General features: G+C 40.3%; 1 protein-coding gene across 1 annotated transcript in view; it reads left to right on the top strand.

The window, feature by feature from the left end:
- The first annotated feature begins 5,219 nt into the window (after positions 1-5,219).
- C7 (complement C7) overlaps positions 5,220-27,232 on the top strand; it is a 58,524-nt gene continuing 36,511 nt past the window's right edge. The window contains exons 1-6 of the mRNA XM_080804951.1: positions 5,220-5,390; positions 9,684-9,739; positions 11,663-11,738; positions 21,951-22,092; positions 24,387-24,534; positions 25,913-26,051. Of these exons, the coding sequence (XP_080661077.1) occupies positions 5,385-5,390; positions 9,684-9,739; positions 11,663-11,738; positions 21,951-22,092; positions 24,387-24,534; positions 25,913-26,051 (567 nt within the window). The 5' untranslated portion in view covers positions 5,220-5,384. The remainder of the gene's footprint in view (positions 5,391-9,683; positions 9,740-11,662; positions 11,739-21,950; positions 22,093-24,386; positions 24,535-25,912; positions 26,052-27,232) is intronic.

Genomic DNA, 27,232 nt, shown 5'->3' with positions numbered 1-27,232 from the left:
TCTTTCAAGATATGTCTCCAAAGGCGAAGGAAACAAAGGCAAAGATGAACTTCTGGGACTTCATCAAGATAAAAAGCTTCTGCACAGCAAAAGAAACAGTCATCAAAACAAAGAGGCAACCCACGGAATGGGAGAAGATATTTGCAAATGACAGTACAGATAAAAGGTTGATATCCAGGATCTATAAAGAACTCCTCAAACTCAACACACACAAAACAGATAATCATATTAAAAAATGGGCAGAAGATATGAACAGACACTTCTCCAAGGAAGACATACAAATGGCTACCAGACACATGAAAAAATGTTCATCATCACTAGCCATCAGGGAGATTCAAATCAAAACCACATTGAGATACCACCTTACACCAGTTAGAATGGCCAAAATTAGCAAGACAGGAAACAACGTGTGTTGGAGAGGATGTGGAGAAAGGGGAACCCTCTTACACTGTTGGTGGGAATGCAAACTGGTGCAGCCACTTTGGAGAACAGTGTGGAGATTCCTCAGGAAATTAAAAATAGATCTTCCCTATGACCCTGCAATTGCACTGCTGGGTATTTACCCCAAAGATACAGATGTAGTGAAAAGAAGGGCCATCTGTACCCCAATGTTTATAGCAGCAATGGCCACGGTCGCCAAACTGTGGAAAGAACCAAGATGCCCTTCAACGGATGAATGGATAAGGAAGATGTGGTCCATATACACTATGGAGTATTATGCCTCCATCAGAAAGGACGAATACCCAACTTTTGTAGCAACATGGACAGGACTGGAAGAGATTATGCTGAGTGAAATAAGTCAAACAGAGAAAGTCAAGTATCATATGGTTTCACTTATTGGTGGAGCATAACAAATAATATAGAGGACAAGGGTAGATGGAGAGGAGAAGGGAGTTGAGGGAAATTGGAAGGGGAGGTGAACCATGAGAGACTATGGACTCTGAAAAACAACCTGAGGGTTTTGAAGGGGCGGGGTGGGAGGGTGGGGGAACCAGGTGGTGGGTATTACGGAGGGCACAGATTGCATGGAGCACTGGGTGTGGTGAAAAAACAATGAATACTGTTACGCTGAAAATAAATAAAAAATTAAAAAAAAAAAAAAAGAAAAAAAAAAAAGAAGTTAGGAAGGAGGCTTTATTCTTCCTCGGCCAAGTTTATTCCTCTTATGCGCCTAGAGTCAGTGGAACAATTCAGGATAGAACGAATGGCTAGCAAATGAAATAGGCTTGTTAAAATGTTTTCCAGAATCTCCCCAGGTTGGACCGTAACAGCTTCTTGATATCATCAGGGGTCTGTTTCATTAGGGTCTGGGGATGTTCAAGGTTTCGAAGTGCTACCAAGGGAAGTGAAGACGAACGGGGAATAGGGAACGTGTCATCGCAGGAGATAGGGAGAGGACTGAGCCCTTCTGGACCCTTCCCCAGTCTGGCAGAAATCTGCTTTCCTCTTCTGCAGATTCAGTATTGGTTCAGACACCATTTGCTAAAGCATGTCTGCGGAACCAGTTTTCAAGCTTGTCAGAAATGCGAGTTCTGGGGTCGCATGAATTTGGAAAATTCTGGTTTGAGAAAAGTTTTAAGACATTTTACTTGGTGTACAACTTTTAGAACATTTAATTTACAATGCCATGTGCTGTGGGCTTTGTGACTCTAAGGCTGAGCGTTTGCTAGGGAGAGATACGGTAACAGTAGTTCTCAATAGAGGAGGGCTGATTTTGCCTCTTGGGGCCATTTGGCAATATCTGGAGACATTAAAAAAAATTTTTTTTTAAAAGATTTTATTTGTTTATTTGACAGAGAGAGAGATCACAAGTAGGCAGAGAGGCAGGCTTAACTCACTGAGCCACTCAGGCACCCCCCCTTTATTTTCAAACTTTTTTTAAATTTTAATTTTTTTATTTTTAAAGTTTTTATTTACTTATCTGACAGACAGAGACATTTTTGACTGACATTTTTGACTGGCATCAAGTGGGTAGATACCAAGGATACTGCTGAGTGTCCTACCCCCTCTATCAACAAAGAGTGATCAAGCCCTAAAGGCCAGTAATTCAAGGGTTGAGAGACCCTTCTCTATTATATGCAGCTTCTTACACTTATTTAAATGTAAAATTAATTATTTTTTTCTTGAGGTATTTCGTAGGACCATAGAGGAAAATATGTGGGGAAATTCTGCCCTCAGTTTATCCACAGTGTTTTAATTATTTTTCAGTTACCGAGTAATGTGGCTTTCCCTCAATACTCCTTCTCTTTGTTTTTTTTTTAATCATTTTTTAAAAAAGATTTTATTTATTTATTTGACAGAGAGAGGTCACAAGTAGGCAGAGGCAGGCAGAGAGAGAAGGGGAAACAGGCTCCCCACTGAGCAGAGAGCCAGATGCGGGGCTCGATGCGGGTCTTGATCCCAGACCCTGAGATCATGACCTGAGCTGAAGGCAGAGGCTTCAACCCACTGAGCCACCCAGGCGCCCCTACTTCTTCTCTTTGATCTCCACTTAGCCCATTGTTGCCTGACCTTTCTGTGTGATTCTCCTGAATTGGTTTGACAGTGCATTGATTTTGTTTTCCTTCTACTTTTGTACCTCGCTCTCCTTTTTGACTCTTCTCCTTCCTTCTGCTCCCTAAGTAATGGCCTGTCTTATGGTTTTTTGTTTGTTTGTTTGTTTTTTTATTTTTATTTTTATTTTATTTTATTTTATTTTTTTTTTTTATAGATTTTATTTATTTATTTGACAGACAGATCACAAGTAGGCAGAGAGGCAGGCAGAGAGAGAAGGGAGGAAGCAGGCTCCCTGCTGAGCAGAGAGCCCGATGCGGGGCTCGATCCCAGGACGCTGGGATCATGACCTGAGCCGAAGGCAGCGGCTTTAACCACTGAGCCACCCAGGCGCCCCTTTTTTTTTTTTTTTTTTTTTTTTATAGATTTTATTTGTTTGTTTGTTTTTTTAAAGATTTTATTTACTTATTTGACAGACAGAGATCACAAGTAGGCAGAGAGGCAGGCAGAGAGAGAGGGGGAAGCAGGCTCCCTGCTGAGCAGAGAGCCTGAGGTGGGGCTCGATCCCAGGACCCTGGGATCATGGTCTCTATACATGGGTTCACATGATCTTTATAGCATGTAAGGAATAAAAATAATAAAAGATATTGCTCGAGGCTTCTATCTGTCAAAATCTTTAGCCTATTATGTCATGCATCTTCAGTAAACATTTGTTGAATTAGAATAAACAAATTAATGAACGCATTCGTGTACGAATGACAAGTTACCCCAGCAGTGCTGTTGGTATCTACTTATTTCCCCTCAGCGCTCATTGCTACATGACAAAGGCAAATATCTGCAAACACTGCTGATATCTGCAACGGTCTACTTGAAGGCCCTTACCCCCTCCACCCCACCAGCTATCAGTGCTGCCAGGCCTACCCTCAAGGCAAACTGGAAGTGTTGGAGAGTTGAATCTAGGAGCCACCCTCAATCAATGATAGGGTGTTGGTTGATATATCTGCTTAGAGCACTTCTCAAAACAAGACAAAACAAAACCAAACAAAACCCCACAAAAAACCCAGCCAAAACACAAACCCCAAACCCTTCAAACCCTCCAAAAAGCGTACTTGTAATTGATTTCCTATCTCAGAATCTGGGCTTTCAGGGGAATGCAAAGGAACCCTTTTAATGTGGAATCATATATTGAGTACTTTTTTTTTTTTTTTTAAGATTTCATTTTCCAGTAATCTCCACACCCAACATGGGGCTTGAACTCACAACCCCAAGATCAAGAGTCACATGCTCCACTGATTGAGGCAGCTAGGCTCCCCTGCACAGTGAGTCCTTAAGAAGAGTCCAGGGGCACCTGGGTGGCTCAGTGGGTTAAACCTCTGCCTTCAGCTCAGGTCATGATCTCAGGGTCCTGGGATCGAGCCCCGCATTGGGCTCTCTGCTCAGCGGGAGGCTTGCTTCTTTCCCCCCTACCCCCACTTGTGATCTCTCTCTCTGTCAGATAAATAAATAAAATCTTAAAAAAAAAATAAAGAAGAGTCCATAACATTTGGAAATCATTCAAGTGGAGTTGAACAACAACAACAACAAACTCTTTCAGGAATTAGGGGTCATTTTCTCTGTGGCAAAATTTCTTCCACACAAATCACTAATGGTTTTAACAAAGGATGTAGAAGATTTGTCTCTGGGAACCCATTTAATTTATGAAGGGAGGGTAGGGGTTAGTCTCTATTATTCAAGTTCTTTGGATAAAGAAAGAAATAAATCATTAAAACTGGAAAATATTCACTAGTGGAATGTTTAGTTATAAAATTACTCTCAATGCAAAAATCCTTTCCCACTTAACACTTACTTCTCTCCTATTAATGTCCTAGCAGCGAGTGTCAGAATATTTGGCCAAACCATGTGAATCAAGTTATAGCTCAGCTTCAATAGAAAATCTGAACTCTTGCCCCCAAAATGCAGCTTTCATGCAATCTTTGAAAGTGATGCTGAGAACTGCTAGGATCAATGCAAACCTGTGGAGAACGAGGGTCTGGCAGAATTAGCCAAGGCAATAGCAGAAGAGAAGAAAATGGACGGAGGGTGATGGCCATGATAAGAACTTTTCAACAGTGAGCTCCACATCAAAGGATTAGGGGACGAACTTGGGAAAACTAATGATGCTCTTCAATATGTTTGCAAAACATGGTGCTGTTTCCAACCATTCTGTGGAGGTCAAGCATGAGGGGATGGAGGTAATATTGTGTTAGTGTGTATGTGTATAAATATAAATATATATATGGTATAGTTGTTGTGGTGGTTTTTTTTTTTTTTTCCTTTTTTGTTGGGGGAAGTGGTGGAAATTCCACCCCCAAATGTTCCATTTCTATTCTGAGTGACAGAACTGCATTTAGATCTTCTTTCTCACAGTGTTTAATCTCAAAGTCTGGTGTACAACACCCTTAAAGGAACCTGGAAAACATCTGCTTAGTTTAGAAGATTGAAATAGGAAGGAGGCTTATCCCTTGCCTTACATAGAGTCTCCTTTGGTTGAAAATCACTTAAACATCGAGCTGGGAACATTTGCTGCCTTTCTTGATTTACAGATGTTTTCTTAGAACTATACTTCCAAACAGTTCCAGCTGGCTAAAGCTAAGGCCTGTGTAAGTTGATAAGACGCATCTGGCTTCAAGACATGGACTAAATAGGGAGGCAGGCTCTTTGTGTCCCCAGAGAATCTGGTTGGGGTAGGAGCTAAGTCTCTGAACCACTTGCTCTGTTTATGAGTGCCAAGTTAATCCCCAGCAGTGAGAGACGGGGAAGGAGCAGGCTTTTGGGTTCTTCCTGCTGTTGAAAATTCACCGACACTCAGTGGAAATTTTCTTCCTTCTTCTGCTCTGAACGTTTCCCCAAACATGAAGGTAAGATAATAATTTCATTACTTTTGTAAACGAAGCCATCTCAAAAGGGAGTGAGGCTTAACCAAAATGACTCAAAAAAAAAAAAAAGGGGGAAAACAGGAAGGAGAAAGATCTGGGGGTAACTTTTACAAAAAAATCCTTATTTAAATATATTTAATAATTCAGCCAAAGTGAATTCCTTTTTCTTGTTCTGCAGTGAAATTAGTGGTTCAGAGGTCTGGGAATCGGAGACTGGAGACAATGTTTATGAAAATTCTGAGAAAGGCATTAAGAAATACAATAGTACCTTTGTTGTTTCTTAGGGAAAATGTCCCTCCAGTCTACTTGGTTTGTTTGTTTGTTTGATTTGGGGTCATGCTATGAAACCCCATGATTTGACTCATCCAAGAGCTTTATATAAGTGAAGTTGAAGACTTGGAATTTTATAACTTGGAATCTTTGATGAAAGAAAGGGTCGGGAATGTGATAGTGGAAGATACCGGTGGATGGAAGGCAATTAAAAATTTACCAAGTACACGTGTTGGTCCAGTGCAATGTAGCCAAATGTTAGAAAAATTACAGTTCAGCCAAAGATAGGAGCAAAGACAGCAACTTGAACTTATTTTTGCATTGTTTGTTATTAATTTGTGATTATTCTGTCTTGTTCATTTGTTAAGATACTCTTTTTGGGAGCACCTAGTGGCTTAGTCGGTTAAGCGTCAGTGTTGAACTCAAGTCATGATCCCAGGTTCCTGGGGTTGAGCCCCATGTTGGACTCCCTCTTCCTCTCCTGTTCCCCCTGCTTGTGCTCTCTCTGTCAAATAAATAAAATAAAAATCTTAAAAAAAAGATACTCTTATTGAAGGTGGGAAATGATAACTACTTCTTTTTCAGGGACCCAGGTAACAAATTTCAAGGAATTCTCTTGGTTAAAGATTCAGCTTATATAGCTCATGAACAAAACTGCCTTGTAATAGGCAGATCTTCACAGGCTATAATAAGAGTACATATATGGGGAAGGTGTTGGCAAAGGCAGTCCTGATGAAAAAAAAGTGTGTTCCCTAAAACTTGGTTGAAATTCTTTTAAAACATATGCAGTAGAATGTTAAGAATGAATTTTTTCATGATGCCTGCTTTTGCTGAGAGTTGAAGGTCAAGAACAGTAAGTGCTCAGTATCCCGACACTTTAGAGTGAGATGCTGGACAGGCAATGCAGTACTACGAAAAGGGCAGCTCAGGGCACCTGGGTGGCTCAGTTGGTTAAGCAGCAGACACTTGATTTCGGCTTAGGTCATGATCTCAGGGTCCTGGGATGGAGCCCTGCAACAGGTTCCATGCTCACTGCAGACTCTGCTTAAGCCTCTCCCTGACTCCCCCCTTGCTCATGTGCTCTCTCTCTCTCTCTCAAAAAAAAAAAAAAAAAAAAAAGTAGCTCTAAGTCTGTCTGGTGACCCTTTGACTATCTGCATCCTTAAGAGTATGCAAGATCATGACCCTTAGAGTATGGGGGATATAGGAAATGATGTGGGAAACAAAGGCAAAAGAAAACATTATTTCCTTACTGCCTACTGCCCATTGACAAGTCCTTGAAACAGGTAGAGTGACCTTCCTCTAGGAACTCAGCTGCCTCAGTGTTGACACTTTGCTAAGAACAAAAGGCAATCTTAACCTAATGTTATCCTACCAACCCCCTCCCCCCACCCCCGGATCCTGTAAGTCTACTCAAACATATACAGATTCCTTTGGAAACTTCCTTTATCTCTATTCCCCACCCCACCCCCCCCCCCACACCTCCAAGATATATATATGTTAGCAGTCATCCTCCAAGCGTATGGCCCACTGATACACATCTGAAGGGTCTCATGACTAAGATATTATTAGACAGTAATAAATGATCTTTTCCTAACAATAGTTAGCCCCTTCAAGGTTGTGGACATCTTGCTTCCAAAATTCCTTAGATACATACATTATCCCAATCCCTCTCCCAACTTGAAAGTATATAATCAGTCACCTATCACAATCCAGGGGTACTCCTTCTGCTGATGGGTCCTATCCCTGTACTTAAATAAACCCACCTTTTTGGACTGAAGATATCTGAAGAATTCTTTCTTGACTGTTCTGAACCTCAACATTTCCACATCAGGGAATGATACTCTAGTCATGTCTGGGAAAATCTAAAGGCACAGGCTGGTTCACTGGCCTGCATTCAGCAGAGTAAAACAATACAACAGTTTTGGTTACATCCTGACATCCAGAGCTTGACAGGATGAGAATGTGAGCAAATCTCTCATGGACCCAATGTGGACCCCCTTTTTGGCTCTTGCCCCTTTCCTTCCTGCTGCCGTGACTTTGAAGAAGACAGAGACAGCTCAGAGAGATGGGGAAGAAAAGCATAGGAACAAGGGGAGGGAATTCTGAAGCAAACAACACTCCACCCTTGTTAGGAGCATCCGGGATCAGGAAGTAAGAGAGAAATTCAAAATTGAATACTGAATTGAAATTTGACTATTTAGATTGTTTTGGAATTTTTGTTTTCTGAAAATGTGACAATTTGTTAGTGCTTGGGAGTGACTAAAAAAGCTATAAGACAGGTTTTCCCAGAGGAAGGAAAAATGAGTTGACACAACACAGAGTAAAGACATTATTGAAAAAATAAAAAAGAAATCCTTGTTTTTAATTAAAAAAAGAAAAACCTTAAAAAAAGTGTTGGTTTAGATTATGTGCTTTATGTGCTCATTGAAAAGTCAGAAAAGTATTCACAGCTTCCCCTGCCATTGTTCACTCATTTCCAGGATGCCCACAGCTATTAGTGTTTTGGTTGTGTTTATCAGAAAAATAAGCTTTGTAGAACAATAAAAGTCAGAAGTAGGCAACTAGGATTTTATAACTGAAAGAAAGATACCTAATAAGACCTCGGTGATCTAGGAAGGCAAGTAGAAATGTCTGGAAAAAATGTTGGGAAGCCACTCTTCAACTACATGGAGAGAAAAAACGTCGGAGATCAGGGAGAAGAGAAAGAATATTGGCCTGTTAAAATGTGGGGTATGGGGGCGCCTGGGTGGCTCAGTGGGTTAAAGCCTCTGCCTTCAGCTCAGGTCATGATCCCAGGGTCCTGGGATCAGGCCCCACATTGGGCTCTCTGCTCAGCGGGAAATCTGCTTCCCCCCTCTCTCTGTCTCTGCCTGCCTCTCTGCCTACTTGTGATCTCTGTCAAATAAATAAATAAATAAATAATCTAAAAAAAAAAAAAGTGGGGTATGATGGTCTTAAGGACTTTTACACTGGGTTATGAATTGAATACATTTGATACTTTCAGAGAGTCTCCAGTAAAGATTTGAATTCTATTCATGGACGCCTTCAGTGGTCAAAGTAGGGAACTACAGAAAAGTAGAAAAAAAGATAATAGAAATCACCTGTAATTTCATACCAGAAATAAAGGATTACCTTTTATTATGTCTTTCTAGATTTGTTTTTAATACTTTTTTTTAAAGATTTTATTTATTTATTTGAGAGAGAGAGCGAGTGAGAGAGAGCATGAGAGAGGAGAAGGTCAGAGGGAGAAGCAGACTCCCCATGCAGCTGGGAGCCCGATGCAGGACTCCATCCTGGGACTCCGCGGTCATGACCTGAGTGGAAGGCAGTCGTTTAACTAGGCCACCCAGGTGCCCCATGTTTGGTTTTTCAAACAAAATGTAACCCCATTTTATATACAATTTTGTGATCTACTAAATCTTCAATATTTAGGCTGGTGCTGTCAAGGAAAGATGATTACAAAAGGCCTCGGAGGTGTTTTAAATCTGACCCAGCCAGAACTAAGGGTCAGGGCGAGCGTCACCGCCCTCTGACTAGGGATGTGCTTCAACTTTGGTTGATTCTTCATGTATGATGCTTATTTCCCTTCTAACTCCTTATTCTTGGCTGGTCTTTCTTCTAGTCTTTCTGGTCTTTTTCTCCGGGTGTCCTTATGAGTGTTGAAATTAGAGTGAAGATGAGTGGAGAAAGGAATTGAAAGATCCCTAAAGAGAGGCTCTAATGAGTTAAATTTTCCATTTGTTTGGCCATGACATTCCCCAGCCCCTAGTTGTCTTTACAGAAATGAACAGTAGAGGGCGATCTCAACAGAACTGTACTAAAACTTTGATTTAGAATGGAAATTTAAAGGACAAGCACAGTCGTTGAGCCTGGTCCATGGTTCTTTCCTTCTGTATATTCCCAACTCACAGATCTTGACTTGTAGGAATGTGTACACTTTCAACTCATTAAAAAAATGCAAACTAAAGTAATGTTTTTTTCCTCCTCCCTCTTCACCCCCAGGTAATAATTTTATGCATCTTGGTGGGATTTATGGGAGAGTTCCAAGTTTTTTCAAGGTGAGAATTTTTTGGGAAATCATTAAAAATTGTTTTTTATTTTTAGGAAGTTCTTTAGTACATGGCCTGATTTTTACATTGCAGCCTGAAACATCTTTATCCCTTAATATTTTATATTTCCACATTTTGAGAAAAGGCAATGATAGCAAAAGCTTGTTTTATTCTTATCCTTATATTACTTTATTTTTTTCCTGTAAGAAAGAAACCTGAAATCTAAAAATACCTCAAGGTTTTCTTCTTATCCCAGTATCGTGATTTTACCTGCAATTCAGAGAATTGAACCAACCTTAGAATTGGCACAACTTAGAGCAGAATTTGACTTTTAAATGAAGTCGTTGCAAAACATTCTTTGGATTTTAAAGGTTGAGAGTTTTTTTTGTTTTGCTTTGTGTTCTTCCTTAACAGAAATATAGTTGACACACAATGTTACATTAGTTTAAGGTGTACAACATAGTGATTTGACAAGTCTATACGTTATGCTATGCTCATCTCAAGTGTAGCTCGAGTCTGGATCAGAGATTTTTTTTTTGAGAAATTAGGTTTATTGACTCCTGAGACCCGGGAAAAGCCAACCTCATTTACCCATGGCCTTGTTTTGCTCTCATCAGTTGGGTGGGATAGGACCAGGTCAGTTCCCTTCATCGGCCTCTCAGAATATGTTTCAGGAGCTGGGCTATGATGGGGATGCAAAGAGAACCAACACAGTACAGAGAGTCCACCAGGTGACTCAGATCTTGAAATAGTTGATTGCAGTGCAGATGTGCTCCCTTCTCTGGGAGAGGCCTGCATGCCCTACAGAGGAGAGAAGAGCAAGCTAGCTTTCCCTCCTAAGCCTTGGTGTTTGGGGAAGTCCTCTGCCTGTCCCTGGGACCCAACATAGAAAAATGCCAAGTTCGATTGTTTAAGGGTCACAGACACTGAGGCTTTGGATCATTACGGCCATGTCAAGATGACAGATTAGCAACATTGTCTCCATAAAAGCATGTGAGGCACATACACTACAAAGGGGTCAACTTACTCAGGGTCACCTCAGAGGCTTAAGGCGAGTGCAAATCACCTTGACTCCAGATGTCTCCAAGGCTAGTAATGTGCTCAAAATCCAGAAATCAGGAGTCTGATTTCCTCTGCCCCTTGTAAAATGTGCTTTTATGCTAGGCCAAGCCGTGTGATCTTCTTGGCAAAGCTGGAGTTAAGCATCACATGAGAACTGACTGTCCTTTTTCATGTATTTTAGTGGAGTAGAATTGCTTAAGGTCAAATTGACTCTTCTTGGGTGTGTTCTTGAGAAAGAAGTAGCCTAAATGAACAGGGGGAATATTTAAAAATAATTTTCTGTCCCTTTAGTCTTGGCCGGGTTTCAGTTTCTCACTTCTCATAGGGTCTTTTTAGAGCTTTTTGTCTTCCAGTGAAGAGTTTCTGTATAACTCTTCAATTTGTCATTCAGAATCCTTTCAAAGGCCAGAATACCTTCCTCTTATATGTTCTCACCTACCCTCTCACATGTGAACAGTCTCTTATCTATATTTCCACAATACATTATACTGTACATATTTCTGGTATGAAATTGATCAAATGACGTATATTGTATTATAGATCATGTTTATATGATCATATTATGATTATTTGTTTATACATCTGCATCTTTGTCCTCTCCTCTACCCATAGGCAGTGACCTATCTCTTATTGCTTCTACAGCTCAGGTGTCTGAATTAAATGTCTGGTACATAATAGATGTTTAATAAATATTAATCTCTAAAAAAGTTGCTCCCTTCCACATTTTTATATATCTTGGGATATATCTTGGGATGCTTTTGGTGCCTCTTAAAAAATTGTGAAGCAATTTTTTTTTTTTTTACTATTTTTGACCATTCTTTGTGTTTCCCCTCTCCTTATCTTTCTACCTGACTTATAACAATTTGACAGAGCTGCCTCTCCAGTCAATTGCCAGTGGGATTCCTATGCTTCATGGTCAGAATGCAATGGTTGTACCAAGACTCAGGTAGGACCATACTAAAACTTTGTGTTTATTGTTTCTTTATTGTCTATATTGTTTATACTGATATAGCTGATTTATGGACAAAAGACATTAGCTTGTGACATGTTATTTTTTGCATTTTTAACACAATTAGTAATTTTAAAGGGAGAAAAGTAATGCTTTAATAATTAATAATGTAATAAAGTAATTTCTGCATTCTTATTTTTCTTGCAGGACTTTTCTAAATCTTACATTTGAGCCTAGAATTGTACGTAGGATAAAGCAATTCACTAACTCTTTAACTAGTAGAGAAACAGAAGAGTGTGAAATGAAGTTAGTACGTAATTCAAAATCCGTTTCATATTTACTGGGTTCACCTTTTCTTCGTATTTAAAACAAACACTGACAAGTACAAAATGGTTGCTTTGTTTTACCTAAGTAATAGTGAATGACCATGAAGAGTGAAACATTTTACACTTTTTTTTTTTTTTTTTAAGATTTTAGTTTTAAGTAATGTCTACACCCAACGTGGGCTTCCAACCCACAACCCGAAGATAAGAGTCTTGTGCTCCACTGACTGAGCCAGCCAGGAGCCCCTGCATTTTTAAACCTTTTAAAGTTTAATTTCTAAGTAATACAAATAAAATTCTGGACTTGATCTGGAGATAAAAGAGGACTTCTAAAAGTGCCTGTTTCCCCCCCCCCCTTATTATAAGTTACTTATTTGAGAAAACATGGGAAAGTCTATATAAAGAAAACTCTACTTATACTTTCACCATTTAAAAGACATGAATATAACATCATTTTGCTATTCTTTCAATTTATCTTCTCTGGGTGTTTGTAATCTTTAAAAATAGAATTGTTTGATTATAGTTTTATATTCCACGATTAAAAAAATTTTTTTGCTTAAAAATTTTTTTTTAATTTTTAAAAAGATTTCATTAATTTACTAGAGAGAGAGAGAGAGAGAGAGAGAGCACAAGCAGGGTAAGGGGCAGAGGGAGAAGCAGGCTCCCCACTGAGCAGGGAGCCCAACAGGGGGGCTGGATCCAGGACCCTGGGGTCATGACCTGAGCCAAAAGTAGACACTTAATGACTGAGCCACCCAGGCCCCCCTAAAATTTAAAAAAAAAATAAACTCCATGCCACGTGTGGCTTGAACTCATGACCCTAAGATTAGGAGTAGCGTGCTCCACTGACTGACCCAGCCAGGTGCCCCTCTATCCTACTGTTTTTTTTTTTTCCCCCAAAGTCACAAGTATTTTTATTTTAATTAATTAATTAATTAATTAATTAATATTTTTTTGTAATTTTTTAAATTTTAATAAACATATAATGTATTTTTATCCCCAGGGGTACAGGTCTGTGAATCGCCAGGTTTACACATTTCACAGCACTCATCATAGCCCATACCCTCCCCAATGTCCATTTCCCCACCACCCTCTCCCATCCCCCCTCCCCCCAGCAACCCTGGGTCTGTTTTTTGAGATTGAGTCTTTTATGGTTTGTCTCCCTCACAATCCCATCTTTTCATTTTTTCTTTTCCTACCTCCCCCCAACCCCCCCACATTGCATCTCCACTACCTCATATCAAAGAGATCATATGATAGTTGTCTTTCTCCGACTGACTTATTTCGCTAAGCATAATACCCTCTAGTTCCATCCACGTCATCGCAAATGGCAAGATTTCATGTCTTTTGATGGATGCATAGTATTCCATTGTGTATATATACCACATCTTCTTTATCCATTCATCTGTTGATGGACATCTAGGCTCTTTCCACAGTTTGGCTATTGTGGACATTGCTGCTATAAACATTCGGGTGCACGTGCCCCTTCGGAGCACCACGTTTGTATCTTTAGGATATATACCCAGTAGTGCAATTGCTGGGTCGTAGGGTAGCTCTATTTTCAGTTTTTTGAGGACCCTCCACACTGTTTTCCAGAGTGGTTGCACCAGCTTGCATTCCCACCAACAGTGTAGGAGGGTTCCCCTCTCTCCGCATCCTCGCCAGCATCTGTCATTTCTTGACTTGTTAATTTTAGCCATTCTGACTGGTGTGAGGTGGTATCTCATTGTGGTTTTGATTTGTATTTCCCTGATGCCGAGTGATGTGGAGCATTTTTTCATGTGTCTGTTGGCCATCTGGATGTCTTCTTTGCAGAAATGTCTGTTCATGTCCTCTGCCCATTTCTTGACTGGATTATTTGTTCTTTGGGTGTTGAGTTTGATAAGTTCTTTATAGATTTTGGATACCAGCCCTTTATCTGATATGTCGTTTGCAAATATCTTCTCCCATTCTGTCAGTTGTCTTTTGGTTTTGTTAACTGTTTCCTTTGCTGTGCAAAAGCTTTTGATCTTGATGAAATCCCAATAGTTCATTTTTGCCCTTGCTTCTGTTGCCTTTGGTGATGTTCCTAGGAAGAAGTTGCTGCGGTTGAGGTCAAAGAGGTTGCTGCCTGCATTCTCCTCAAGGATTTTGATGGATTCCTTTCTCACATTGAGGTCCTTCAATCCATTTTGAGTCTATTTTCGTGTGTGGTGTAAGAAAATAGTCCAATTTCATTTTTCTACATGTGGCTGTCCAATTTTCCCAGCACCATTTGTTGAAGAGGCTGTCTTTTTTCCATTGGATATTCTTTCCTGCTTTGTCGAAGATTAGTTGACCATAGAGTTGAGGGTCTATTTCTGGGCTCTCTATTCTGTGCCATTGATCTATGTGTCTGTTTTTGTGCCAGTACCATACTGACTTGATGATGACAGCTTTGTAATAGAGCTTGAAGTCTGGAATTGTGATGCCACCGATTTTGGATTTCTTTTTCAATATTCCTTTGGCTATTCGAGGTCTTTTCTGGTTCCATATAAATTTTAGGATTATTTGTTCTATTTCTTTAAAAAAAATGGATGGGATTTTGATAGGGATTGCATTAAATGTGTAGATTGCTTTAGGTAGAATAGACATTTTCACAATATTTGTTCTTCCAATCCATGAGCATGGAATATTTTTCCATTTCTTTGTGTCTTCCTCAATTTCTTTCATGAGTACTTTATAGTTTTCTGAGTATAGATTCTTTGCCTCTTTGGTTAGATTTATTCCTTGGTATCTTATGGTTTTGGGTGCAATTGTAAATGGGACTGGCTCCTCAATTTCTCTTTCTTCTGTCTTGTTGTTAGTGTAAAGAAATGCGACTGATTTCTGTGCATTGACTTTATATCCTGACACTTTACTGAATTCCTGTATAAGTTCTAGCAGTTTTGGAGTGGAGCCTTTTGGGTTTTCCACATATAGTATCATATCATCTGCAAAGAGTGATAGTTTGACTTCTTTGCCAATTTGGATGCCTTTGATTTCTTTTTGTTGTCTGATTGCTGAGGCTAGGACTTCTAGTACTATGTTGAACAGCAGTGTTGATAACAGACATCCCTGCCGTGTTCCTGACCTTAGCGGAAAAGCTTTCAGTTTTTCTCCATTGAGAATGATATTTGCGGTGGGTTTTTCATAGATGGCTTTGATAATATTGAGGTATGTGCCTTTTATCCCTACACTTTGAAGAGTTTTAATCAGGAAGGGATGCTGCACTTTGTCAAATGCTTTTTCGGCATCTATTGAGAGTATCATATGGTTCTTACTCTTTCTTTTATTAATGTATTGTATCACATTGATGGATTTGTGGATGTTGAACCAGCCTTGCAGCCCTGGAATAAATCCCGCTTGGTCATGGTGAATAATCCTTTTAATGTACTGTTGGATCCTATTGGCCAGTATTTTGGTGAGAATTTTCGCATCTGTGTTCATCAGGGATATTGGTCTGTAATTCTCTTTTTTGGTGGGATCCTTGTCTGGTTTTGGGATCAAGGTGATGCTGGCCTCATAAAATGAGTTTGGAAGTTTTCCTTCCATTTCTATTTTTTGGAACAGTTTCAGGAGAATAGGAATTAATTCTTCTTTAAATGTTTGGTAGAATTCCCCTGGGAAGCCGTCTGGTCCTGGACTTTTGTTTGTTTGGAGATTTTTGATGACTGTTTCAATCTCCTTACTGGTTATGGGTCTGTTCAGGTTATCTATTTCTTCCTGGTTCAGTTGTGGTAGTTTATATGTCTCTAGAAATGTATCCATTTCTTCCAGATTGTCAAATTTGTTGGCGTAGAGTTGCTCGTAGTATGTTCTTATAATTGTTTGTATTTCTTTGGTGTTGGTTGTGATCTCTCCTCTTTCATTCATGATTTTATTTATTTGGGTCCTTTCTCTTTTCTTTTTGATAAGTCTGGCCAGGGGTTTGTCAATCTTATTAATTCTTTCAAAGAACCAGCTCCTAGTTTCGTTGATTTGTTCTACTGTTTTTTTAGTTTCTATTTCATTGATTTCTGCTCTGATCTTTATGATTTCTCTTCTCCTGCTGGGTTTAGGCTTTCTTTGTTGTTCTCTCTCCAGCTCCTTTAGGTGTAGGGTTAGGTTGTGTATTTGAGACCTTTCTTGTTTCTTGAGAAAGGCTTGCACCGCTATATATTTTCCTCTCAGGACTGCCTTTGTTGTGTCCCACAGATTTTGAACCGTTGTGTTTTCATTATCATTTGTTTCCATGATTTTTTTCAATTCTTCTTTAATTTCCTGGTTGACCCATTCATTTTTTAAAAGGATGCTGTTTAGTCTCCATGTATTTGCGTTCTTTCCAAATTTCCCCTTGTGATTGAGTTCTAGCTTCAGAGCATTGTGGTCTGAAAATATGCAGGGAATGATCTCAATCTTTTGGTACCAATTGAGACCTGATTTATGACCCAGGATGTGGTCTATTCTGGAGAATGTTCCATGTGCACTAGAGAAGAATGTATATTCTGTTGCTTTGGGATGGAATGTTCTGAATAAATCTGTGATGTCCATCTGGTCCAGTGTGTCATTTAAGGCCTTTATTTTCTTGTTGATCTTTTGCTTAGATGATCTGTCCATTTCAGTGAGGGGAGTGTTAAAGTCCCCTGCTATTATTGTATTACTGTCAATGTATTTCTTTGATTTTGTTATTAATTGGTTTATATAGTTGGCTGCTCCCATGTTAGGGGCATAGATATTTAAGATTGTTAGGTCTTCTTGTTGGACAGACCCTTTGAGTAGGATATAGTGTCCTTCCTCATCTCTTATTATAGTCTTTGGCTTAAAATCTAATTGATCTGATATAAGGATTGCCACCCCAGCTTTCTTCTGATGTCCATTAGCATGGTACATTGTTTTCCACCCTCTCACTTTAAATCTGGAGGTGTCTTCAGGTCTAAAATGAGTTTCTTGTAGGCAGCATATTGATGGGTTTTGTTTTTTTATCCATTCTGATACCCTGTGTCTTTTGATTGGGGCATTGAGCCCATTAACATTCAGGGTAACTATTGAGAGATATGAATTTAGTGCCATTGTATTGCCTGTAAGGTGACTGTTATTGTATATTGTCTCTCTTTCTTTCTGATCTACTACTTTTAGGGTCTCTCTTTGCTTAGAGGACCCCTTTCAATATTTCCTGTAGAGCTGGTTTGGTGTTTGCAAATTCTTTCAGCTTTTGTTTGTCCTGGAAGCTCTTTATCTCTCCTTCTATTTTCAATGATAGCCTAGCCGGATATAGTATTCTTGGCTGCATGTTTTTCTCGTTTAGTGCTCTGAATATATCACGCCAGTTCTTTCTGGCCTGCCAGGTCTCTGTGGATAGGTCCGCTGCCAATCTAATGTTTTCTACCCTTGTATGTTACAGACTTCTTTTCCTGGGCTGCTTTCAGGATTTTCTCTTTGTCACTAAGACTTGTACATTTTACTATCAGGTGACGAGGTGTGGACCTATTTTTATTGATTTTGAGGGGCGTTCTTAGCATCTCCTGGATTTTGATGTTTGTTCCCTTTGCCATATTAGGGAAATTCTCTCCAATAATTGTCTCCAATATACCTTCTGCTCCCCTCTCTCTTTCTTCTTCTTCTGGAATCCCAATTATTCTAATGTTGTGTCGTCTTACGGTGTCGCTTATCTCTCAAATTCTCTCCTCGTGGTCCAGTATTTGTTTGTCTCTCTTTTGCTCAGCTTCTTTATTCTCTGTCATTTGGTCTTCTATGTCACTAATTCTTTCTTCTGCCTCATTTATCCTAGCAGTGAGAGCTTCCATTTTTGATTGCACCTCATGAATAGCTTTTTTGATTTCAACTTGGTTAGATTTTAGTTCTTTTATTTCTCCAGAAAGGGCTTTTATCTCTCCGGAGATGGTTTCTCTAATATCTTCTATGCCTTTTTCGAGCCTGGCTAGAACCTTGAGAATTGTCATTCTGAACTCTAGATCTGTCATGTTACCAATGTCCGTATTGATTAGGTCTCCAGCCTTCCGTACGGCCTCTTGTTCTTTTTTTTGAAGTGAGTTTTTCTGCCTTGTCATTTTGTCCAGATAAGATTTGCTTTCTCCTACTGTGGAATTTCGCTGTTCTTGGTGAGTGAAGTTGGTCTTGGCTGGGTTTCTTGTTGATCTTCTGGGGGAGGGGCCTGTTGTGGTGATTCTCAAGTGTCTGTGCCGCAGGCGGAATTGCACCGCCTTTGCCAGGGGCCAGGCTAAGTAATCCGCTCGGGTTCGCTTTCGGGAGCTTTTGTTCCCTGAGCGCTTTCCGTAGAGTTCCGGAGGACGGGAATGAAGATGGCGGCTGCCCAATCTTCGGCCCGGAGGAGCCGAGAGCTTGGGGTTCCGCTCCTCAGTGCGCCCTTAGAGAAAAGCGTCCAAGCGCCCGCCTCCCTGGCCTGCGGTCGCGCCTTGAGGAAAGCAGTCAATTGCTGGAACCTGGAGAAAAGCGCCCGGTCGCTTCCGTCTCCGTGGCCTCCGGCCGCGCTCCGCGCCCACCCAGCCTGTGACCAGCACAAGGTAACCCCGGGCTGAGAGCTCACTCCTCGGCTTTGTAGCTGTAGCCGGCTTCCCCGCTCTAATACCTGCCAGCTCTGCGGCACTCAGACACCCCCAGTCCTTCTGTGACCCCGCGGGACCTGGGGTTATGCTGACCCCGCCTGGGTTTCCCCCCGGTTTAGCCTCTGGAGCGATGTCTCCCAGTGGAGCCGACTTTTAAAAGTCCCAATTTTGTGCTCTGTTGCTCCGCCACTTGCCGGGAGCCAGCCCCTCCCCCCGGGGTCTATCTTCCCGTCGCTTTGGATTCACTTCTCCGCAGGTCCTACCTTTCAGGAAGTCATTGATTTTCTGTTTCTAGAATTGTTGCTCTTCTTCTCTTCGATTTCCCGTTGGATTTGTAGGTGTTCACAATGGTTAGATAAGCTATCTAGCTGATCTCCTGCTACCCGATGTCATCTCAGCCTGCTACTTCTCCGCCATCTTGACTCCTCCACCCTGTTTGTTTTTGTTTTTTTTTAAAGTAGGCTCTGTGCCCAGTATGGAGCCCAACATGGGGCTTGAACTCAGGACTGTTAAATCAAGTCCCGAGCTGAGATCAAGAGTTGGGCCCTTAACCAACTGAGCCACCAAGTTACCCCTCTACTATTTTAAAATTATACTTTCGGCTGGAATTTTAACAGCTGGATTATTTTCCACTATATGAGTATACCGATCTTATTTATCTATTTTCCTATTGTTTGAGATTTAGGATTTTTACATTTTTGTTATTATAAATAAAACTTCAGTGAACATTTTTGTACATAGAAATCAGTCCTCTGTTCTGATAATTTTCCTAGGATAAATTCCAAAAATATAATGCTTATTTTAAAGGTTTTATTTTTTATTTTTTATTTTTTTTAAAGATTTTATTAATTTATTTGTCAGAGAGAGAGAGAGAGAGAGACAGAGCGAGCAAGCACAGGCAGACAGAGTGGCAGAGGGAGAAGCAGGCTCCCTGCGGAGCAAGGAGCCCGATGTGGGACTCGATCCCAGGATGCTGGGATCATGACCTGAGCCAAAGGCAGCCGCTTAAACAACTGAGCCACCCAGGCGTCCCTATTTTAAAGGTTTTAAACATTTGAATGATTAAAGATGTTTTTATTGAAATATAATTAACACATGACATTGTGTTAGTTTCAGATATACAACATGATTCTATATTTGCAAAATATTTTAAAGGTGGTTCAGTTTGAATAAAAATGTGTATTCAGAAATCACTTTTTAATTATTAAAATAACAGAACCATATTATAGAAGATAATTTCTGTTTTGGAGCATCATCACAATCATCACTTTCAGCAAGCATTTGGTACCTACATGAGTGGTATTTATAAAACAAGTTACACAAATGCAGAATTTGGCTTTGGGCGAGTAGATGACTACTCTGATTACAGGAAAATGGGTACATGAATAACAAGGCAAAAGTCAGACACCAACTACAGAAAACATTTTTATAATTTAACAACAAGTTAAGAAAGAATGTTAAATAGAAAGAGATGGAAGTTATTTTTCATATTAGTATTTTTTTCTTTGCATAAAGTTCATCATGCAATGATTATATCTCTAGATTATAATGACAAAATTTTCATCCAGTAAGAGACAAGTGAAAATGAAAATAGGGTCATAAGACCAGAATTTGTCAGGTGAGAATGAGACTGTTCTCAGTGGGCAGCCGTCAAGGTCATGCTCATATTGAGGGAGAGGGAAGCATTCTTTAGACACACTATACAATCTGTGCTTTGGAACTTTGGAAAAGGACAATTTAATAAGACACGTATGAGAGGTGTCTTCATCAATTAAACACGGAAATTAAAAACTTATCAAGGAACTGTGCTGAGCTCCATTCCCCACTCCTATTCCTCCAAGACTCCTCTGCTTGGACCCAACAGAAGTTGCCAGGGTCAGTCCCAGGCTGACAAAGCCGCTCTAAGAGCAAATTACATTCCTGCGACCCTTTTTCTGAAAGAATCCCCACTTCTAACCCAGCTTAGGAGGGATGAGGTTTGTGATGAGGAACAGAAGCAGAAATGTGTTCACATTTAGCCCAGAAGGCTGACCTATGGCCTACATAGTTCCCATAAGGAACAGATACATGAGGGTCTCATGACTGCCTATTCATCTCACTGATGGTCAATATTGAGCCCAATGACAAGCACCAGAGAAATCCTGCAAAAGTATTTTCATGAGTAGAAATTCGAAGAAGACATTTATGATCTGCTACTCCCTGCACATCCCCTCCCCCTTGAACACGAAGGACGTAACCACCAGCTTCATAGAACAAAAGTGCTGCTCTTTCTCCCCATGGGCCCTTGTCCCCTGCTATAATCAAAACACCTTTTTGCACCAAAAACATCTCAAGAATTCTTTCTTGACCATTCCACTCCTGGCCCCACATCAGTCTGTATATCCTGTCTTCCCTGTTGGTCTTTGCTCAAGGCTTAAATTCTCTGGAATGTCAGATTTTGTTTATTTTTTTAGATAGGGAAAAGGTGAGTACGGAAAGAGGCTCACATGATTCATCCGACGGCTGTTGGGATGCACAGGATTTTGTGGACCTCTGTGTGTTTAAGTGTTAGATGCATGGCTTCATATTGACTAACTGAATTTTAGGACAAATTATTTGTTTCTCTGTGGCTTGATGATTTCCTCTATTTTTCCCATACTTTCTCTCCCAGAGATTTGCCTTTGACATGTTTCCCATTTCAGAGGCCAGTGATTTTGTTTGGTAGAATCCTGTTGCAGAAGTAGCTTCGTCTTTGGACTACCGAGGCTTCTGCACTGTCAATTTGTCTTCCGTACTGACATATAAGGTTCTCCAGATTGCTTTGCCTTGCCTTGTCTTCCTGAAGAAGGCTTAACATTCAACACAAATCAATTACCACCACTTTTCCGAAGGCTTTTCTGACTTAATTTCTCCTTAACCCTGGTTCCTAAGATCCTTCCCCCACCTCTGGCCACTCTGGTTTCACCTTTCGAGTTAGCTCCTGGCACACAGCTTGAGCAAAAGCATTAATCATCTGTAATGCAACCGGTTTGCTTATGTGTCTACCCAGCTCTTTCAAGTTACTTTCTTAAAGATCCACTAATTTTTTTTTTTTTTTTTTTTTTTTTTTTACCCTCAATCCTGAGAACAAATAAGTAGCTGGGAGTCCTTCCTAAGTAGTAATCCAAGTGTCACTGGACTCAAGGTCAAGTGGGTCTGTGGGTTTATTGATTTTGGAGGTTTTATATCTGCCCACCAGAACAGTTTCCTGAACACTGTTTCTTCAATTGTATTCATTTCTTTCCAATTTTGTCTCTCAGACAAAGGAAAGGAGATGTCCAAAAGCCTACTTGTTTTGTGTTTAGACTCGCAGGCGGCCAGTTGCTGTTTATGGGCAGTATGGTGGTCATCCTTGCGTCGGAAGTGCATTTGAAACACAATCGTGTGAACCTACACTAGGATGTCCGGTGGAAGAGGGATGTGGAGAGCGGTTCAGGTGTTTCTCAGGTATCTTTTTTCATAGGCTATGCCGAGTGTAAATTCAAATGTTATTTGATCAACTTGCTCAGTATGTATTTGTTCAATTTTACTGAATTTATATTGGCCTGAAAATTAATTTTGTTGGCATATTAATTATACACTCACCTATCATTATTTCAAATGTAACATCATTATTTCATCTGGTAACAAAGGTGGACATACTCCTTGCTTCTTTGAAAAGAAATATGGCAATTGACAGACCCAGACTGCTCTTGACATTGCATTTTTGGTGAAGATGCAGAGTGAGTCTGGTACATCAAGATTGGGCAAAAACAAGGTTACTGCCCAAGTTATTATTACGCTTACAAGAAAAGCAACTCTGATTAGCTAATCGAGAAGCAATATAGGTCACTCCTATGCACAGGGTGATTGAAACATAATTTCAGGTTTGGGCACTGAGGGCTATTTGACCTATTGTTTAGGTAGCATTGGTGCAGTCAGGTTAATTCAACAACTTTTAGCAAATATTTATTATTGTTATTATGCTCCAGATATAGTGGTGAGGGTTGTGGATATGTAAATGAAACACATAGCTTCTTCCTTCATGAATATTAAAGTTCATGGGCAGAATAGCACATAAATAATCCCTGTATTAGAAGTGCTCCTCGGGCGCCTGGGTGGCTCAGTGGGTTGAGTCACTGCCTTCGGCTAAGGTCATGATCTCAGGGTCCTGGGATCGAGTCCCGCATCGGGCTCTCTGCTCAGCGGGGAGCCTGCTTCCCTCTCTCTCTCTCTGCCTGCCTCTCTGCCTACTTGTGATCTCTCTCTGTCAAATAAATAAATAAAATCTTTAAAAAAAAAAAAAAGAAGTGCTCCTCAGTTATACATCTCTAACTCCTTTTTTACTTCCAAAACCCAAATCAGATGGCTCCTCTTTTAGGAAGCATTCCTTAACTCCTCAACTGACACATCCTTTCTCTGTGCTCCCTATGTATGTTGTACATATGTACGTTGTACCATCTGTAATCTGGGGTGTTCGTTGGTCTGGTTATCTCTCTTGTGAACTCCTTGAGGATATGGATGATATTCCTTTAATTTTTGCATCTGAAGTACCTGGTACATAGTAGACTCTCAACAAATGTTTGGTGCATGGGATTGCGTGAGACAACAGTGGGGTGCATGGGACACCATCAGAACAGGTGTGTGCAATGCATAGTATGAGAACATAAATGAAGGACTTGTACTACAGCCCGTGGTATAGGGATGGTTTCTGAGAGGAGCAAATATACTTTGATTTTTGAAGGACATGCACATGACAGGTAGAGAAACCCTTTGAGGCTGAGAGATGTATTAGAGCAAGGAGATGAGAGAAAGCCTGACCTTTAATTCACATAGGTGTGATGAGGGTATAGGAAGCAAGTCGAAGAATGGCTGGAAATAATGCTGGGGAGGTAGGCGAGGGTTAGGTCATCTGGTACCCTTCAGTGCCTCCTCCATGCCCATCTACTGTAACAATTACATTGCGGGACTATAATGATCTGTGTCTTCATAGTCCTTCCTACTAGATCATAAAGCATATGAAAAGCCCAGCATACCATTTTTATTTTTATCTGTACCTTCAGACAAATGGCTTGATTATGGCTGAGAGCCTGGAATTTGAATTTGGTTTTTATTTTTAATTTTGTTTCCAGCTGAGGTCAGGATCTATTTTGTGTGTTAGATTATGAGGGCCATGGGGTGCCTGTGTGGCTCAGTGGGTTAAAGCCTCTGCCTTTGGCTCAGGTCATGATCTCAGGGTCCTGGGATCAAGCCCCGCATCGGGCTCTCTGCTCAGTGGGGAGCCTGCTTCCCCCTCTCTCTCCGCCTGCCTCTCTGCCTACTTGTGATCTCTCTCGGTCAATAAATAAATAAAGTCTTTGGAAAAAAATAGAATATGAGGGCCAAAATAATCACCAGTCCTTCCCTGGACACCTTGAAGATTGATCTCAAATTCACAGTAGAATATTAGTGCAGAGTTGGGGTCCAGGGACAAAACTTTTCTTTTTTTTTTTTTTTTTTTAAAGATTTATTAATATAATTTAGAAAAAGCAACCACAAACGGGGGGAGGGGGAGAGGGAGAGGGAGAGAATCTGCTGAGCATGGAACCCCACACAGGGCTATTGATATCATGACCCTGAGATCATGACCTGAGCTGAAGCCAAGAGTTGAAGCTCAATTCACTGAGCCATCCAGGCACCCCAGAGGCAAAACCTTTTCGATCCTAGGTAGTTTTTGTCTTCTTCCTTCTTTTATTTTTGTTGGGGGCTTATCTTGTCTACAGGCCAGTGCATAAGCAAATCTTTGGTTTGCAATGGGGATTCTGACTGTGAAGAGGACGGTGCTGATGAAGACAGATGTGAGGACTCACAAAGCAGACCTTCCTGTGACCTTGATAAACCTCCTCCCAACATAGAACTTACTGGAAATGGGTAAGGTACTGGGCAGCTAGCTTCCTGTGTATATGGATGGGCTGTACCTTTTCATTTTGTTTTTGTTTTATGGTTTGGTAGGTCTAATAACAAGTCATAATAGCTAAGCCTTTGGCTCAGAGATCTTTGTCACATTCTGAAACACCAAAAAAATTTTTTTGAAGTTTTATTTATATAAGTAATTTCTACCCCCAGTGTAGGGCTCAAACTCACAACCCTGAGATCAAGAGTCTCATACTCCCCGACTGAGCCATCCAGGCGTCTTACCTGTATACCTGAAAATATATGTGGTAAATGTACAGTGTCCACTTGTCCCAGGACTATCCCGCTTTTAGCACTGGAGGTCCTATGTCCAGTGAAACCCCTCAGACCTGGGAAAACCCAGATGGTTGGTCACCTTCTGGGAGAAAGGTAGAAATAGAGAGAGAGAGACAGAGAGAGAACTGGTTCAGTGACAATTATGGGGAGCTACTCAAGAGAACAAAGAGATATTAAAATAAGAACAGAGAAAGAATGGAGAAAGTGCTGTGTTGGGATATTTAAGCTTGAAAAAGAATTGTCTTAACCAGCTGGAAACTTTCATTTTCAAGTGAAGTTGGGACAATCCTATGTTGTCTTTTCAAAAGGAATTCTGAAGGACTTCTAAGGGTCAGATCCAAGTTGAGATTTTAAGGCTTTAAAATAGTTTATTTTAGAGTCAGAGGTGGTTTTTCTGTAATATTTTAAATTCATTAACATAGAAATGGTAAAATTAGTCTAAAGAGTGTACCATTCAGTATGCTAAGAGGCAATTTAGGTGAAATTTATTGTAGAAAGTTCCCTCCTGGGGCACTTGGGTGGCTCAGTCGGTTAAGTATCTGCCTTCAGCTCAGATCATGTTCCTGGGGTCCTGGGATCAAGCCCCACATGGGGCTCCCTGCTCAGCGGGAAGCCTGCTTCCCCCTCCCTCCCTGCCCCTCCTCCCTGTTTGTGTTCTTTCTCTCTCCCTCTCTTCAAATAAATAAAATCTTAAAAAAAAAAAAAGAAAAGAAAAGAAGAATTCCTTCTCCTCTAGAGTAATCTTAGTTGTACTGGTTTTATCTATAGACTCAACACAAAACCAGCTGTTGCTGTAGATACAAAAGGACTGTGTGTTTCCCAAACATGTTCTTAGACTGAAGGGATGTTGGAGTCTTCCAGCTTTTAGTTTCAGCCATTATACACCCAGGGAAGGTTGGATAATGTATGGTGTGCATTAGGAAACTGTTCTCATTATTTGAACTCTCTCGAAGAGCTACTTAACTGTAATGTATTTCAAGATTTTCTAAATTCTTTTTCAGCAAGTGCTGTTTCTGGTTTTTAATAATCTTTTCTTCCTCCCCGCCCCCTTTTTTAACAGTTACAATGAACTCACTGGCCAGTTTAGGAAGACAGTCATCAACACTAAAAGTTTCGGTGGTCAATGCAGAAAAGTATTTAGTGGGGATGGAAAAAAGTTCTATAGACTGAGTGGAAATATCCTTTCCTATACATTCCAGGTACTTAATTTCATTGATTTAATTTATTTTTAATCTGTGAATTATTGCCAGAGATTGTTACTTATATGATATTGATTTTTTGGTATTTGTTGAGAATTTATTTATGGCTTAATATTTGGTCAATTATTACAAATGTTTTATATGGGCTTAAAAAGATACGTATTCTTTAACTCTGGGGTACAGGGCAATGATACTTTCAATTTGTCTCATTTAAGCTGAACTATTCTTTTTTCTCATTTTCAAGTCCCTAGACCATATAGGCCCTAAACTTGATGGTCTGTCTCTGTATGGGTGTCAGAACTCAAGGCCCTGGTCATGACTGGTCATGATGATCTCCTTACCACTGCCACAGTGTCAGCTTAGGGTCTCAGGGTCTTTGTTCCAGGCTCCTGCTTCTTATAAGCTGTTTCTGTCATACACACCTAACCTCCTTCTGTACCAGGATTTCCACACAAAATCCACTCACACAGCAACAGTTATGGAATTAGGGAGAGAATTCTGAACATCTGAAGGGAATATAGAGGAGAGATTTTCTGTTGCAGTCATGCCAACGCAGTCAACAACAATGGTTGATGTCCTACATCATAAAACATCTGTCCTTTTGGAACCTCAATAAATCAAAGTTTCTGGTCCCATCCCATTTCAGCTTCTCTTGTTCTAAGACCTCTTCTTCTTTCACTCCTTTCCTCCCTTCTTCCCAGAATTCTGAAAATTTCCAGCTCAGTGCTTCTTACCTATTACTCCCAAATGTGTAAGCCAAAAACTATTAGGATGTTCAGACAGAAGGGTTTTTGTTTACCAAACTTAACCCTCTTCAGAATGCAGTTTTCATTATAAATAGCAAACAGCACTACAATAGAATAAGTTATATTTAAGAACTACTTTGTCATGGGGGCGCTTGGGAGGCTCAGTTTGTTGAGCATCTGATTCTTGATTTTGGCTCAGGTCATGATCTCATGAGTCATAAGATGGAGACTTGTGTTGGGCTTTGTGCTCAGCAAGGAGTCTGCTTGAGATTCTGTCTCTCTCTCTCTGCTCCCTCTTGCTCTCACTGTCTCTTAAATAAATAAATCTTAAAAAAATACTGTATCATGGAAATGAGAAGTGAAATTGATCTGAAAAATAATGGTAGCTGTCAATTTTTTAATATCTCCTGTGGCATCTGTACTGTTTTAGGCAGT

The sequence above is a fragment of the Martes martes genome (genome assembly GCF_963455335.1).
Source record: "Martes martes genome assembly, chromosome: 5".
Classification (NCBI taxonomy): Eukaryota; Metazoa; Chordata; class Mammalia; order Carnivora; family Mustelidae; genus Martes; species Martes martes.
Note: the sequence above shows the minus strand (reverse complement) of the source record. Positions and strands in the feature narration are given on the sequence as shown.